General features: G+C 37.6%; 5 protein-coding genes across 5 annotated transcripts; 1 reads left to right on the top strand and 4 right to left on the bottom strand.

Moving 5' to 3' along the window:
• Window positions 1–262: 262 nt before the first annotated feature.
• BDB00DRAFT_774761 (uncharacterized protein) lies at window positions 263–781 on the top strand (the record flags this gene model as incomplete). Its single annotated transcript, XM_053120178.1, has 3 exons — window positions 263–383; window positions 471–595; window positions 662–781. The coding sequence occupies 3 exons, from the start codon at window positions 263–265 to the stop codon at window positions 779–781; spliced, it is 366 nt and encodes a 121-aa protein (XP_052973546.1).
• On the bottom strand, window positions 735–2,889 carry BDB00DRAFT_855087 (uncharacterized protein). The gene is made up of 3 exons (XM_053125702.1): window positions 2,411–2,889; window positions 1,377–2,266; window positions 735–1,297 (listed from the first exon to the last, which is right to left on the bottom strand). The coding sequence occupies exons 1-3, from the start codon at window positions 2,790–2,792 to the stop codon at window positions 989–991; spliced, it is 1,581 nt and encodes a 526-aa protein (XP_052973545.1). The 5' UTR covers window positions 2,793–2,889; the 3' UTR covers window positions 735–988.
• A 645-nt stretch (window positions 2,890–3,534) lies between these two features.
• On the bottom strand, window positions 3,535–4,199 carry BDB00DRAFT_855086 (uncharacterized protein). The gene has a single exon (XM_053125701.1). It carries the CDS (start codon window positions 3,996–3,998, stop codon window positions 3,789–3,791), a length of 210 nt encoding a protein of 69 aa, XP_052973544.1. The 5' UTR covers window positions 3,999–4,199; the 3' UTR covers window positions 3,535–3,788.
• Window positions 4,075–6,362, bottom strand: BDB00DRAFT_965244 (uncharacterized protein). The gene is made up of 7 exons (XM_053129779.1): window positions 6,223–6,362; window positions 5,988–6,148; window positions 5,668–5,921; window positions 5,438–5,591; window positions 5,135–5,358; window positions 4,743–5,038; window positions 4,075–4,671 (listed from the first exon to the last, which is right to left on the bottom strand). The coding sequence occupies exons 1-7, from the start codon at window positions 6,275–6,277 to the stop codon at window positions 4,361–4,363; spliced, it is 1,455 nt and encodes a 484-aa protein (XP_052973543.1). The 5' UTR covers window positions 6,278–6,362; the 3' UTR covers window positions 4,075–4,360.
• A 3,266-nt stretch (window positions 6,363–9,628) lies between these two features.
• BDB00DRAFT_774768 (uncharacterized protein) lies at window positions 9,629–12,041 on the bottom strand (the record flags this gene model as incomplete). Its single annotated transcript, XM_053120179.1, has 4 exons — window positions 9,629–9,939; window positions 10,011–10,306; window positions 10,403–10,614; window positions 11,910–12,041. Coding segments are annotated over 4 exons (951 nt in total), but the record flags the coding sequence as incomplete, so codon positions are not given.
• Window positions 12,042–13,973: the final 1,932 nt, after the last annotated feature.

Genomic DNA, 13,973 nt, shown 5'->3' with positions numbered 1-13,973 from the left:
GGAACTAACGTTAATTTTGGGTTTTACTTTTTCTTTTCTTCCTCCCACTTTCTCTGCTTTCTCTACGCTGCAACAAATGTCGACAACGACTACCACAGAGACTACGCCATTGTTAGCATCAGCAGGAGGAACACACAAAGTACAAGCACAGCTCGTCGACTGGTTCAGTCTAATCTCTGCGTCCCTGTATTTGGAGAATTCTGGTAGCGTTGCGCGAGATCACCTAGGTAAAATAAATAAGCCGAAACCAAGCAGGATCGCTATGGAGACAATAGGAAAAACACCGGATCGAGAAGCTAATAGTCCAAGCATCTGGACAGCAAACGAACGCACCTTTCTCGCGTGGGTACGTACTAGCTTATCCACAATCTCGGTCGGCGTTGGTACGTTTTTCCATCATTACACCATCCATCACACAGAAGAAAACAAGCATTAATACCGTTTGCTGAGATGTGTCATTATACAAAAAGGTATAACACAACTGTTCCGACTGGAGAAGGAGCTGCAGTTACCGGGACAGCTTTTGGGGGTAGCGTTCATCGTCATTGGGATGTTGTTCCTGGTATTTGCATGCATTAGGTTCTTTCACGCGCAGGTATAGTTGAAACGTCCGCTTGGGATCTTTTTTGCTCTCTCATGAACAACTCACACGTGGTTTTAGGTTGCTATGACAGAAGGCTATTTTCCAGCCACAAGGGGCATGGTCATGATCACGGTCACTGCTACATTTACGGCATTGATTAGTTTACTTGTAGTTGTTTATAGGGGAACATCGATATGAGAGACAAATAGAACTGCAAAGAAACATGGAAAAAATGAAAGCATGTGAGAGGGGTTGTACACAAATTTATGATGGATGATGTAACGATATGATGACGATAACGGGGAGGTACATGGTAGCCAATGGAGTGGTGTTGAAGAAAGGGTATTTTGAGGGTATATATTAAGTTTGAACATCTTCTTTTGACTGGCGCACCTTCTCGTCTTTTTATTGCGCAATTTTCTTCCGAGGGACGTGTTGCTTAACGTGTTCCTCTGGACGTGTCCGTTTCGTGCCAGTGGGTATGGAAGCAGCACATGCAACAGCGGTGACTGCCGCTGCTTCTTCTTCTGCCAGCGAAGAAGATGATGTCGACGCCGAAGAAGGAGGAGATAAAGAAAACGACGACGACGCCGATGACGACGGCTGGTCAAATCCACTGCAAATGCTCGACTCGTCATCGGGCACCTCAGGCATCAGCAATGATCCATCGCTTGGATATCTGTATACGATTGATGCGACATCGGCTTCGCCATACTTATGGAAAGTAAGCAGGAACAGGAGTGTCAGTTTTTTCTTGTTACCTGTTCGTTCACATTAAGGATAGTTCACTTACTTTGTTCAATGCAGGTACTTCCAACGATTCAAAAACCATGTGAATAAATTCGTGCATGCTCTTTTCAAACTCCAAAAGAGGATAGCGCCTTGCCAGCTTTTCAAAATGTTGCTGTAGACCATCATCACCTTTGTGAACGACCAGAAATTCTTTCTCACGTTCGCGTACTTGTGTTTTGAACAAGTACATTGTTCGCGTCTTTGGAAATAGTAAGTGATAATCGGCAGCTTTGACATTCCATGTTTCTTCCTCTTCGTCATCATCATCATCATCATCATCGTCTTCTTCGTCGTCGTCATCGTCGCTATTGTCTGTGTCGTCATCATCGTCGGCTTCGTCTGGCTCGTCTTCGTCTTCTACATAGCCGTAAGAAAAGATTTCACTGATCGGTTCCGGCCCCGTTTGTCCGTCGCACATGTAGCATTCGATAGCTGCTTGGGTCAATAGATTCAAAAACAAATCGTACCAAGTCGGTGGCATGCCGCCACCCATGACTTGTTGCCCAGCAAACACCATCGGCTTGGTTTGCTGCTGATGTTCAGACGTATTGTTGTCGCTGCTGCCATTATCTAGCGCACGTCGAAGTAGATCTGCACTTGTTTTCAAGAACGTCGGGATCGCATCCATCAGACCGGATTTCTTTTTGGAGGTCCGGGCAGGACATGACTCGCATGCCGGATGTCGATGGCGGCGGCAGGATAACGGTGTGATAGGCGTAGCAAAGATGGTGTGTTCTTTATCCAATTTGCGTCGTCGAACAATCACATGATCGTTGGACAGCGCGTTGTAGCGTGCTAAAGTGTGATTCGATAGGAGGTACAGGTACAAACGTTGTTGGAATGGCGTTGATTCGGGATGATAATCGTTGTGATAGCTCGATAATATGCCTGCTGATTTTTAAAATAGCAAATAAATAAATAATGTACGTTGGCCCCTTCCTTAAGCACTCGTTACATAGCCATTTTACTGCTATTGTAAACATTAAGAGTGGCAGGCTGCTGTGGCTGCTGCTGCCGCCTTTTATAACATCTTACCAGCAACAGTTGAATCTGCGGCAGCCTTTTCATTTCGTTCTGCGGCCTTGCAGGCAGTATCCAGATGATCGTAGACCTTATCGGAAGGTGAGGACGGAATCAGTTCGTGACCGGCTTGCTTGAGTCGCGATTGAATCGATATATACAGTAGATAGTCGAGTATGACCTTATCAGTGCTCGAAGAGGAAGATGAAACAGCAGCGGCAGCTGATGTGGGCTCGAGCAGTTTAAATGTTGAAAACTGTCTCTGCATCATTGTGTAGAAGAGGAGTGGATAAAAAGAAAAAGAAAAGCAAACTAATTTGCGAGAGGAAGAGAGAAAGGTAAGAGAAAGAGGGTAAGAGAGATTAGAAAGTTTAGCTTTTTTTAAGGAAGGAAGCATATCTTGGGCTTTGTGCGTTTGTGTATGCCTGGGTCTTATGCGTGTAGGTGTCTGTGTAGTGCAGCAGTAGTATATAAGGTGCACACATATAGTACACTCGTGGAGTAGCCTGTCATGATTCCGATTTAATCGTCGTATCAGTTAGCATTCCTCGTTTTCCCGATGCTTGAAAAAGTCACAATCACTATTTTTCAATTTTTGGCATGAGACCCCCAAAAGTGCTTATTTGCTGCTGCTGTTTCTATAGCCACCTAACCTCTACCATCTACTCAGATACAACAAGAAAAGGCACCAACTTTATGATAAATAAATAAAAGAAAGACAATCTCTATCTATTTCGAAACTAAACGTTGCTAATGCATTCTGCTGCCATAGTGATAACCTATCCCACTCTTACTCGCTTTTATTGCTGTTAGGGTTGCCACAGACATATGGTATCTGATACTACACATATAGCTCTTCATTTCCACAGTCCCGGAGTGGAATCATTCTAATTATTTGATTCCTTCGTTTGGCTCACTGATTTCTTTAAGGTGGCGCTGAGTTTTTTTTTCAGCATTGCGGTGGGGGGGGGGATTAACACATTGGCAGAGGGATGTTTTTTACTTGGCGCGACGTTTTTTTCGTTTTGACGTTGGAATTTTTCCCTAAAATTCTTTCATTTGGCACATGGTGAATTATAACTTGGCGTGTAGATAATAATAGCTTTGCGATAGGTGCTTTAAAACCTGGCGGTTACAACCAAACTTCTTTACTTTCATACTACTAGAATAAGAATACTGTACACGAAAAATTCGTACGAAGCTTTGCCAAGCAAACCATAGCCTTTTGAGATAAAGGGCATAGTAAAAGATAAAAAAACAGACAGGGCCCTATTGTTTCAGCTTCTTTCGTCAAGACAAATATTCATACTACTTATACTCCACATTTGGAAAATGACACCGAAGGTTCAATAGAAGACGTGTTGTATAATGAACTTCCGTATTCCAATGGTAATCATATTGCTGCCAAGAAGAGGCGATTATGGATGATGAAGAAGCTGTAGAAGCACATCCATATCATATTGTCAATACAGATTTTGATGGAGGTAAAGAATGATATACGTTTTCCCGTGCCACTGACAAGAAATGTGAGTAACTCACAATAGGTAATGGTCAGAATCAACTGCAAATCGACATTGTCCATAACTAACGTAAAAACTAGCATGAGGTAGAATCTAGGGTATTTATCCTGCCAGTAAGTAACTTCAACCTTTCACTCAAGTAATGGTGAAATATGTAAATATGATAAACTTATTGCATTCGAGAACAATAACAAGATACCGTTATGCTTTTCTGTTACTGTTTAGTTGTACGTTAATACAATACTATGCTTTTGATTTTTACATGTGGCGGATTGGAGGAGGTAAATGAAACGGAATCCGATATGATGACGGTTTTTGTGGCAGTGAAGATTGTGGTATATACGGTAGAGCTTGACATGATAATGAGATGATAGATATTGGTATTTATAAAAATTGATAAAAAATGGGTACTACATACAGGAAAGGATATTATATACAAAAAGGCTCAGTCATCATCTTCCTCGGGAGATTTCCGCTTTGTGCCTATGCTTACTACTCGCGGTGATGGTGGACAAGGTGGAATAACGGAAGGTGGTGTTGGTGTATGAGGGGTAGGGATAAAAACGGTTTGATCATTACTGAGAGCTTTCAAGGTCTTTTTCACGGCCGCTTTCGTTTGCCATGTCAATGTCAGCAAAGGTACCAATTGCTTATAAAAAGCTTCAATTTGGTCTGGGAAGGCCATCGGACCAAACTTGTGCACGATACAGACATAATGCTTCGGAATCGACATCATTTCAACCATCAGATTCAACCCTATAATTTCATTGTACAAAGATTAGTAAAAGCAATATCAGGTTCATTACGCTTTCTGATAGAAGCCATACCGTTGATGACAAACCCAGGTACAATGACGTTGTTGATGGCTGTGGGATTGGGTTTCAACATTCGCCAGAGCATGTCTTTCATGAGTCGTGGTACTTTGATGTCGGATTCATTGATCCATTTCGTTGACGTGCTTCCACCTTTTAAACCTGCTTCGGCACATCCATACTCAAGATCGCGGTAGCTTATTATTACATCCACTTTATGCCCGGTATCCTTGCGATCAACGGTCTCCGTACCCGTGATACACTGGGCTGCGTTCTTTCTTTCGCTAGAAGAGATACTAGCTTTTTCACCGCTAATATCCAAATAAAATAATGTGTTAGTTTCTTTTCTTATGTATAACTAATCATCATTACAGTCATATATTACTAGTATTTAATAATACACTCACCTGATGATTGTGAATGCCGATTCATCGAAGCATTTTTCAATAAAAGGAAAAACACGTCGTACCACGTCAGCTTCAGTTGTTCGTTCATCCATCGGTAGCCATTCGTAATTAAATAAGTCAAGGGCTTCCATGACTGCTTTATGGGCCCAGTAGACCTCTGCTTGTTTTTTCGGGTGGAAGGCTGCTTGGCTCATGACTTTTTCAGTCAGGCTGTCGAGATCACACTAAATAGAAGAAAATATATATTCATTGTAGTTCATGTAATAACTTTCGTATTGGGTGCAATCTATGAATAGCTCATACCAATCCTTGATAGGAATCGAAATATTGCTGCACTTCGCTTGGTAACGGTTCAAGCTTTAATGGTTTGTAGCTTCTGATTTCGTGCAACTCGTTTTGTGTGAACCGCGCTTGCCAACAATCATCATAGGGGTTCAGGATTAAGGAATGGACGGGGCTATTTTAATGTAATAAGGCTTGTTAGGTTATGGTAATTTGATATATGCAATGCTTAGTCCATCATTTATACTTACTGAAGGTAATCACATTCTTTTGCGAATTCACGCATCACGTCTTCGACTACTGTTCCTGATTTTAAGGTCCACTTTTTTTCATCGTCAAGTTTTTCAAATATGGCATCGATTTTTTCCTTGTCACTTGGCGACAAAAGGACTGATGCGGATGATGATTTTGATGTTGCTGCAGCTGATGACGATGGCGATGACGAGTTTGACTGCTGCTTGTATGTCGCCTCCAGTTTTTTCCAGCTAACTTTAGCTCCTTTTTTCTATAAAAACGAGGTGTTAAGAGATATGAGCAGTTCACAGAAAATTAAATAATTAACTCATATTACCAGGGTGATATTCATTATTTTTGCCATGTTTCGGATGCGTGCTATCCAGAATTGAGCGACATCAACACCTGTTGGTGTATTGGCTTTCATGAATTCGTAATTTTTGTTGACAAATTTTGCGATGGATGGTTGCTTGTCAATAGTCAAATATGCTCGGATTTCTAAATAAATAATTGATATCGTTAGTAACGCTGTTGTTGTTTGTTCTAATTAATCCCCTTCCTTCTAAACACACCTTGATCGCATTTGTCATTGTTTGCTCTAATGCTGGACGCTGCGTCTGTTGGCATGGTGGTGACTTTGAATACCAGAAAGAGCTTGAATGCACAGTAACTGGGCCACGCAATACCTTTTGTTTCTCAAAAACAAAGTGACTTGTTATAATCACATGATATGTTACACACTGGTAGTCGCTATTACACACATGGTAATTGGTAATTAAACAGTGTATTCTCAGCTGGCTGAAAAAAAGTTCGTTTCCTTCTTTTTGTCGACGACAGCAAGGGCAGGAGTTTGCCACTCTGATAAATCCCGAGTAACCAATGGATTGAGTGATAGTTCGAGGATGTGTTGCATTAAATTCGCGCCTGATTCGAGCTACCCGAGGATGTGTTGCATTAAATTCGCGCCTGATCCGGGGTCTTCTTTCCGTTGCTTGCGATGTTAGTGGCCGTGTGCTACGTATATAGGCAGGGATGAGTCCTTGTGGATAAATTCCAAGTGGACAATGGATTGAGTGATAGTTTGAGGATGTGTTGCATTAAATTCGCGCCTGATTCGAGCTACCCGAGGATGTGTTGCATTAAATTCGCGCCTGATCCGGGGTCTTCTTTCCGTTGCTTGCGAATAACCCCAGCTGTCGTCATGGCATTCTAGCAGGGATAGATTTATTAACTAGTGTGTTCATCATGGTAATCTTGTATGTACTTTATCGAGCTTACAAATGATGCAACTCTTTTGTGGAAGCTAATGTATCAATGACATTTTTTTCTGGCAATATTTTTATTTTAGACTGGATAAACTATAGATGCGATTGTAACAGACAAGTATACAGGATAAAGGGAGCTCATTTACGGGAGAGATGAAGAATTAGAAAATATGGTGGAGCAACATACAAAATCATACGTGCCTTATCTAAGAAATATATAGGATTACGTACACCTGTAATGACTATTCGGTAGTTTGGTTGAAGGAAAGATGTAGCAGGCTATGGATCATAATACATAACCAAGCAATGTATCCTGTTATTATTAGAAAGATACTGCCACTGTTCTTTTATTTTCTTCCGTCACTGTTTAAAGCAGATCATTGAGTTTGTACACAATCCGTTTTGTGATTCATTATAAAAATAATTTAGTTATCGATACATATTGATTTTGAAACAGTCTAGTCTACTGAAACGATTTCCTTGAGCTACTGATTGCGCTACTGCTATATACTGTTAATAAAGAGGTAGCGAAAAACTGATAAGTGATGGTGGAAGGAACTCAAAAACCTTGTTGTTGACCAGAATTCTTGCTGTCAAAACTGAAAGTCATGGTTGCTACGATGTATTGACCTTTTTCCTTCACAAATTCTGCTATTGTTGGTCGCTTGGCAACGGTCAAATATACTCAGATTTCTATTCAAGGCATTAAATAGTGTTCCTGGTCTTGTTTGTTCCACTCCAACCACCTCTTCTCTATTATACACACCATTGTCTTATTTAAGCTAGTATTGGGCTCTGCATTGGCTGGTATGGTGATCGTTTCGAATACCGGAAAGAGCTTGAAAGAGCAGCAAGTATTCTTTGTCAATGATTAGCAGCTACCTTCTTGTACCTTGATCCTCCAAATCATTATTACCAAGAGCAGGTAAAGTTGACTGCTTAACTTTCTAGGTGATGATGTGCAAAGGCATCAATTACTTCACGAACGCGTCAGGCCCATCCTTATCACCACACAGACTGATTTACCGAATATCCATCGACCTAACTAAAATCGACCAATATGTTAGCCCTTATACGATCGGTGTTGTTCTATCATATATAGTTAATAGTAATTCCGTTTATTGTGTGTAGCTGTGAGACCAGCTTTCATTAGCTGATAATATAACAGCACGCAGTATTCATCTCGTCGGCTTTACATTCTTGAGATCCGTTTCGTTCAAGCCCTTCGATGGTGTGCTTCCACCTTTATGTAAGCCTTGCCTCAGCACATCCGTATTCAACATCAAGATAAAATATAATTATATTCACCTTGTATCCGGTATCCTTTCGTTCATTTTTCTTTCGCAGGATGAGGACACGGCTCTGATTCTTTCCACTATGTTGAAACGAAAATTCTTATTGAAAATGCATATGTATCGATATTCTTGTGTATAGATAATTGTCGTTATTTACCATATTTATCAGTTTCGTTGTATATTGAGTTTATAACTGAAAAAGGCTGTTGATATGACATTATCTGGCAACAACAAAAGCTAGTGTACCGGTGGTAAAAGCTAGAGAAAAAGAAAACGAATACTGTAATAAATGTCTTTCAAAAAGAGATATTAGCTACAGTATTTCCTTTACATTGAATATAAAATTGACGGTCGATGAATCTCTGCTCAATTCGAGGAGACCGTCGATTCTGACATAGAAGCATACATGCTGTGATTTTCTTATTCGGTGTTTTATTGAGCGACTGACTGAAAAAAAAGGAACAAAAGAGAACGGTAATCTCTATCTCTACTATCCTAGATCTTCAAAGCGACTGGCCAAATGGGACTTGGGAGGGTGGGAGCGTATATACTTCGATGTCTCCATCACAGGTCTGATGAGCGAATTATAACTTGGCGTGTAGATACTTATAGCTTTGCGATAAATGCTTTAACCAAACCTCTTTACCTTATACTTCTAGAATAAGAACACTGTACACGAAGAAATTCGTACCAAGCTTTTCCAAGCAAACCATTGTCTTTTGAGATAAAGGGCATAGTAAAAGATATATATACAGACAGGGCCCTACTTGTTCAGCTTCTTTCGTCAAGACAAATTTCCATCATGTATGCAACTACCTATACTCCACATTAGGAGAATGACACCGAAACTTCAGTGGGAGACGTGTTGTATGATCAACTTCCGTATTCCAATGGCAATGATATATGTTGTCGCCGAAGAAGAGGCGATTATGGATGATGAAGAAGCTGTAGAAGCACGCCCATAATATATTGTCAATACAGATTTTGATGGAGGTAAAGAATGATATACGTTCTCCCATGCCATTGACAAGAAATGTGTGTAACTCACTAAAGGTATTTGTCAGAATCAACTACAAATCGACATTGTCCATAACTAACATAAAAACTAGCATGAGGTAGAATCTAGGGCAGATATCCTGCCACCAAGTAACTACAACCTTTCACTCAACTAATTGTGAAATATGTAAATATGATAAACTTATGCAGTCGAGAACAATAACAAGATACTGTTATGCTTTTCTGTTACTGTTTAGTTGTACGTTAATACAATACTATGCTTTTGATTTTTACATGTGGCGGAGTGGAGGAGGTAAATGAAACGCATTTCGATATGATGACGCTTTTTGTGGCAATGAAGAATGTGGTATATATCCTAGAGCTTGATATGGAAGATATTGGTATATATAAAATTGGTGTTATTAGTCATCATCTTCCTCGGGAGATTTTCGCTTTTTGCCTTTGCTTACTGGTCGCGGTGATGGTGGACAAGGTGGTATAACGGAAGGTGGTGTTGGTGTATGAGGGGTAGGGATGAAAACAGTTTGATCATCCTTGAGGGCCTTTAAGGTCTTTTTTACGGCCGCTTTCGTTTGCCATGTCAATACCAGCAGAGGTACCAATTGCTTATAAAAAGATTCAATCTGGTCTGGGAAGGCCATCGGACCAAACTTATGCACGATACAGACATAATGCTTCGAAATCGACATCATTTCAACCATCAGATTCAACCCTATAATTTCATTGTACAAAGATTAGTAAAAGTAATATCAGGTTCATTACGCTTTCTGATAGAAGCCATACTGTTGATAACAAAGCCAGGAACAATGACGTTGTTGATGGCTGTGGGATTGGGTTTCAGCATTTGCCAGAGCATGTCTTTCATGAGTCGTGGTACTTTGATATTGGATTCATTAATCCATTTCGTGGACGTGCTTCCACCTTTTAGACCTGCTTCGGCACATCCATACTCAAGATCGCAGTAGCTTATTATCACATCTACTTTATGCCCGGTATCCTTGCGATCAACGGTCTTTGTACCCATGATACTCCTGGTTGCGTTTTTTCTTTCGCTAGAAGAGATACTAGCTTTTTTACCGCTAATATCCAAATATAATAATATGTTAGTTTCTTTTCTTATGTATAACTAATCATCATTACAGTCATATATTACTGGTATTTAATAATACACTCACCTGATGATTGTAAATGCCGATTCATTGAAGCATTTTTCAATGAAAGAAAATACACGTCGTACCACGTCAGCCTTGGTTGTTTTTTCATCCATTGGTAGCCATTCGTAATGAAATAAGTCAAGGGCTTCCATGACTGCTTTGTGGGCCCAGTAGACCTCTACTTGTCTCTTTAGATGAAAGGCTGCTTGGCTCATGAGTTTTTCAGTCAAGCTCTCAAGATCATACTAGGAGGCTAAATCACATATTGTGAGTTTGATTTATTATATGAATTTGATCCAAAATTATGGATTAGATATTTAAATGAATAAATTAATTTTAAAATGAAAAAGAACTATATTAATAGAAATTAATAAATAAATTAATAAAAATAGAACTACATTTTATTTTTTAAACAATGATATATCAATATGTTAGTACTAAAAAAGTTTTATTTATTGGTGGATTATATTTTTGAATATAAGAATTTTGATTTTGTCTAATCAAACATAAAAACAAATTTAAATTGAATTTTTAATTTAAAAATAAATAATTACTCTTTCAGATTTCAAAATCATTTATTTTTTTTAGAAATAAAAAGAATATAAACAAAAAATCCAAATCTTTATCATGGTTGTATTGAATGAATTTCTTCCTATTAATCACATTACACTTAGAATTAACTTATATAATGAAATGGAATTATTTATGCAATCAGAATTTGAAGATTTTATAGAAAAAAATGTTATCGAAAAAATTCAAAAAAAATTAAGAACAAAATAAAAACATTGTTTGAAAATAATCTTTTTCTTTATCTTTCTATGAATAATAGCTATTGTACATATATATTCAAAAAAGGTAAACGTGAAGGGTATTTTTGTACTAAAAAAATAAATACAAATTTACTATATGGTATAAAACCTGATATTTATGTTGTAAACATTCTAAACAGCATATTCCAAAACCAAAAAAACAAAAAAACAAAAAAAAAATATAAAAGGTTCATTTAAACCTCAAGAGGTTCAACAAAACATAAATGTTTTGCCAGATGAACCTTTAAATAGAAATAAAAATAGAAGAAAAATAAAAACTATAAAGAAAAAAATGGGATTAAAGATAATATTAGGTAATCCTTCTTCATTTTTATTTACTAATATTTTACTATAAATATATTACGATATAAAAGTTTATTTGGTTTTATTATTAGGTATATTATGCCATTTTTTAATTTTATACCTAAAATTAATAATAACATTTAAGAATATTAAGAAATATTTATTAACATTAATGTTTTTGTATCTTTCTAGAGGATTAATCAATAAAAATCTATTATTATAAAATATTTAACTACTTTAAAAATAAGGATTTAGGCAAGATAACATAATTTTGTTAGAATTAGAAGAATATATACCTCATAGATTTGTTTGAAATCCATTAACATAGTCTAGTGCGCCTAAATAAAAAAAATATTTAATTATTGTAGTTTATGTAATAACTTTCATATTGGGTGCAATCTATGAATAGCTCATACCAATCCTTCATAGGAATCGAGATATTGTTGCATGTCACTTGGTAACGGTTCAAGTTTTAATGGTTTGTAGCTTCTTGTTTCGTGCAACTCGTTTTGTGTGAACTGTGCTTGCCCACAATCATCATAGGGGTTCAGGATTAAGGAATGGACAGGGCTATTTTAATGTAATAAGGCTTGTTAGGTTATGGTAATTTGATATATGCAATGCTTAGTCCATCATTTATACTTACTGAAGGTAATCACATTCTTTCGCGAATTCACGCATCACGTCTTCGACTATTGTTCCTGATTTCAAGGTCCACTTTTTTTCATCATCAAGTTCTTCAAATATGTCATCGATTTTTTCCTTGTTGCTTAGCGACAAAAGGACTAATGCAGATGATGATTTTGATGTTGCTGCAGCTGATGACGATGGCGATGATGAGTTTGACTGCTGCTTGTATGTCGCTTCCAGTTTTTTCCAGCTAATTCTAGCTCCTTTTCTCTATAAAAACGAGGTGTCAAGAGATATGAGCAGTTTACAGAGAATTAAATAATTAAATTATATTACCAGGGTGATATTCATTATTTTTGCCATATTTTCGATGCATGCTGTCTAGAATTGAGCGACATCAACATCTGTTGGTGTATTGGCTTTCATGAGTTTGTAATTTTTGTTGACAAATTTTGCGATAGATGGTTGCTTGGCAATAGTCAAATATGCTCAGATTTCTAAATAAATAATTGATATCGTTAGTAACGCTGTTGTTGTTTGTTCCAATTAATCCCCTTCCTTCTAAACACACCTTGATCGCATTTGTCATTGTTTGCTCTAATGCTGGATGCTGTGTCTGATGGCATGGTGATGACTTTGAATACCAGAAAGAGCTTAAATGCACAGTAACTGGGTCACGCAATGTCTTCTGTTGCTCAGAAACACACCAGTAGCTGTTACTACATACTTGGTAAACTATGCCCACTAGTAATAATGTATAGCGAAGTCCTTAATATAACAATGTTCATGTAGAAGATGAAAAAATATTAGATAATGATGGTCATCACTATGGCAACGGCCGTATAATCTGGATAGTATGCATTCTAGGTCGAAAGAAAGTACTTATAAGATTTCTTGAGACCGTCAGAACCATTTGCTGATGTTCGTGTGCATACCACCATTGAAGTTCTCCAGACTCGCTTGATTCGAGAGGGCGAGGAAATTCCTAATCTGCATTTGACTTCACTGTTCAATTCTTGTCATATAGTATTATAGGTACCGCAGTCTTTTACTAGTTTACCTTCTGTTGAATCGAATTATTATACATTATTGGCATGCCTAATACCATGAATACTCTCAAAGGTCTACTATTTACACACACAGACACACACACATGTAATGATATTTCACAAACATATTCACTTATTTGTGGGCTGAAAATCAAAAGGAGTGCTGTACACATGTACATGATAGTGAGTGTATATGAAACCACTTCTCCCTTCCCCACCACATGAATTAATAATGTTGCTGTTGGTGCAATGACTCACAATCTATGAAAAGCACCATTGATTCTTCAATATTACATCAATGCCATATTTAGTGTAACAAACATTAGGTTGTCATTATATACCTTTCATACTTATCCTGCTTCTTGTTTTTTATATAATGACAATCAATTTACAACTCATCTTATATAAAATTTACATTTATAAATGTAGCACATTTATTTGGTTCCATAATAATGATTGAAATTGAATCAAGCAAATAATATGATATAATTTTCATACACCAGGTATAAGTGTATTGTTTGTTATACAATGCCACTTCAAAAATAGTATACTTCTATAATATATATCAATAAAGATGGAGATGTGTATAGTAATTTTAATAACCCCAGTATTATTGTTGTTGTTTTTATTATACATTATGTTAAAGGCAACGATGAATCGATAAAAAGCACACCTTACTTTCGCCAAGAGTAGTTGCCACGATTCAAAATATGAGTGGATGGCAAATAACTTTTAGTCTGGATTTCAATAATCTAACTCGTGACAGTATATTCTCAGCTGGCTGAGAAAAAGTTCGTTTCC

This window comes from Zychaea mexicana, assembly GCF_025766255.1.
Source record: "Zychaea mexicana strain RSA 1403 chromosome Unknown BDB00scaffold_146, whole genome shotgun sequence".
Taxonomy (NCBI): Eukaryota; Fungi; Mucoromycota; class Mucoromycetes; order Mucorales; family Lichtheimiaceae; genus Zychaea; species Zychaea mexicana.
The sequence above is the reverse complement of the archived record's forward strand: the minus strand, read 5'-3'. Positions and strand labels throughout refer to the sequence as shown.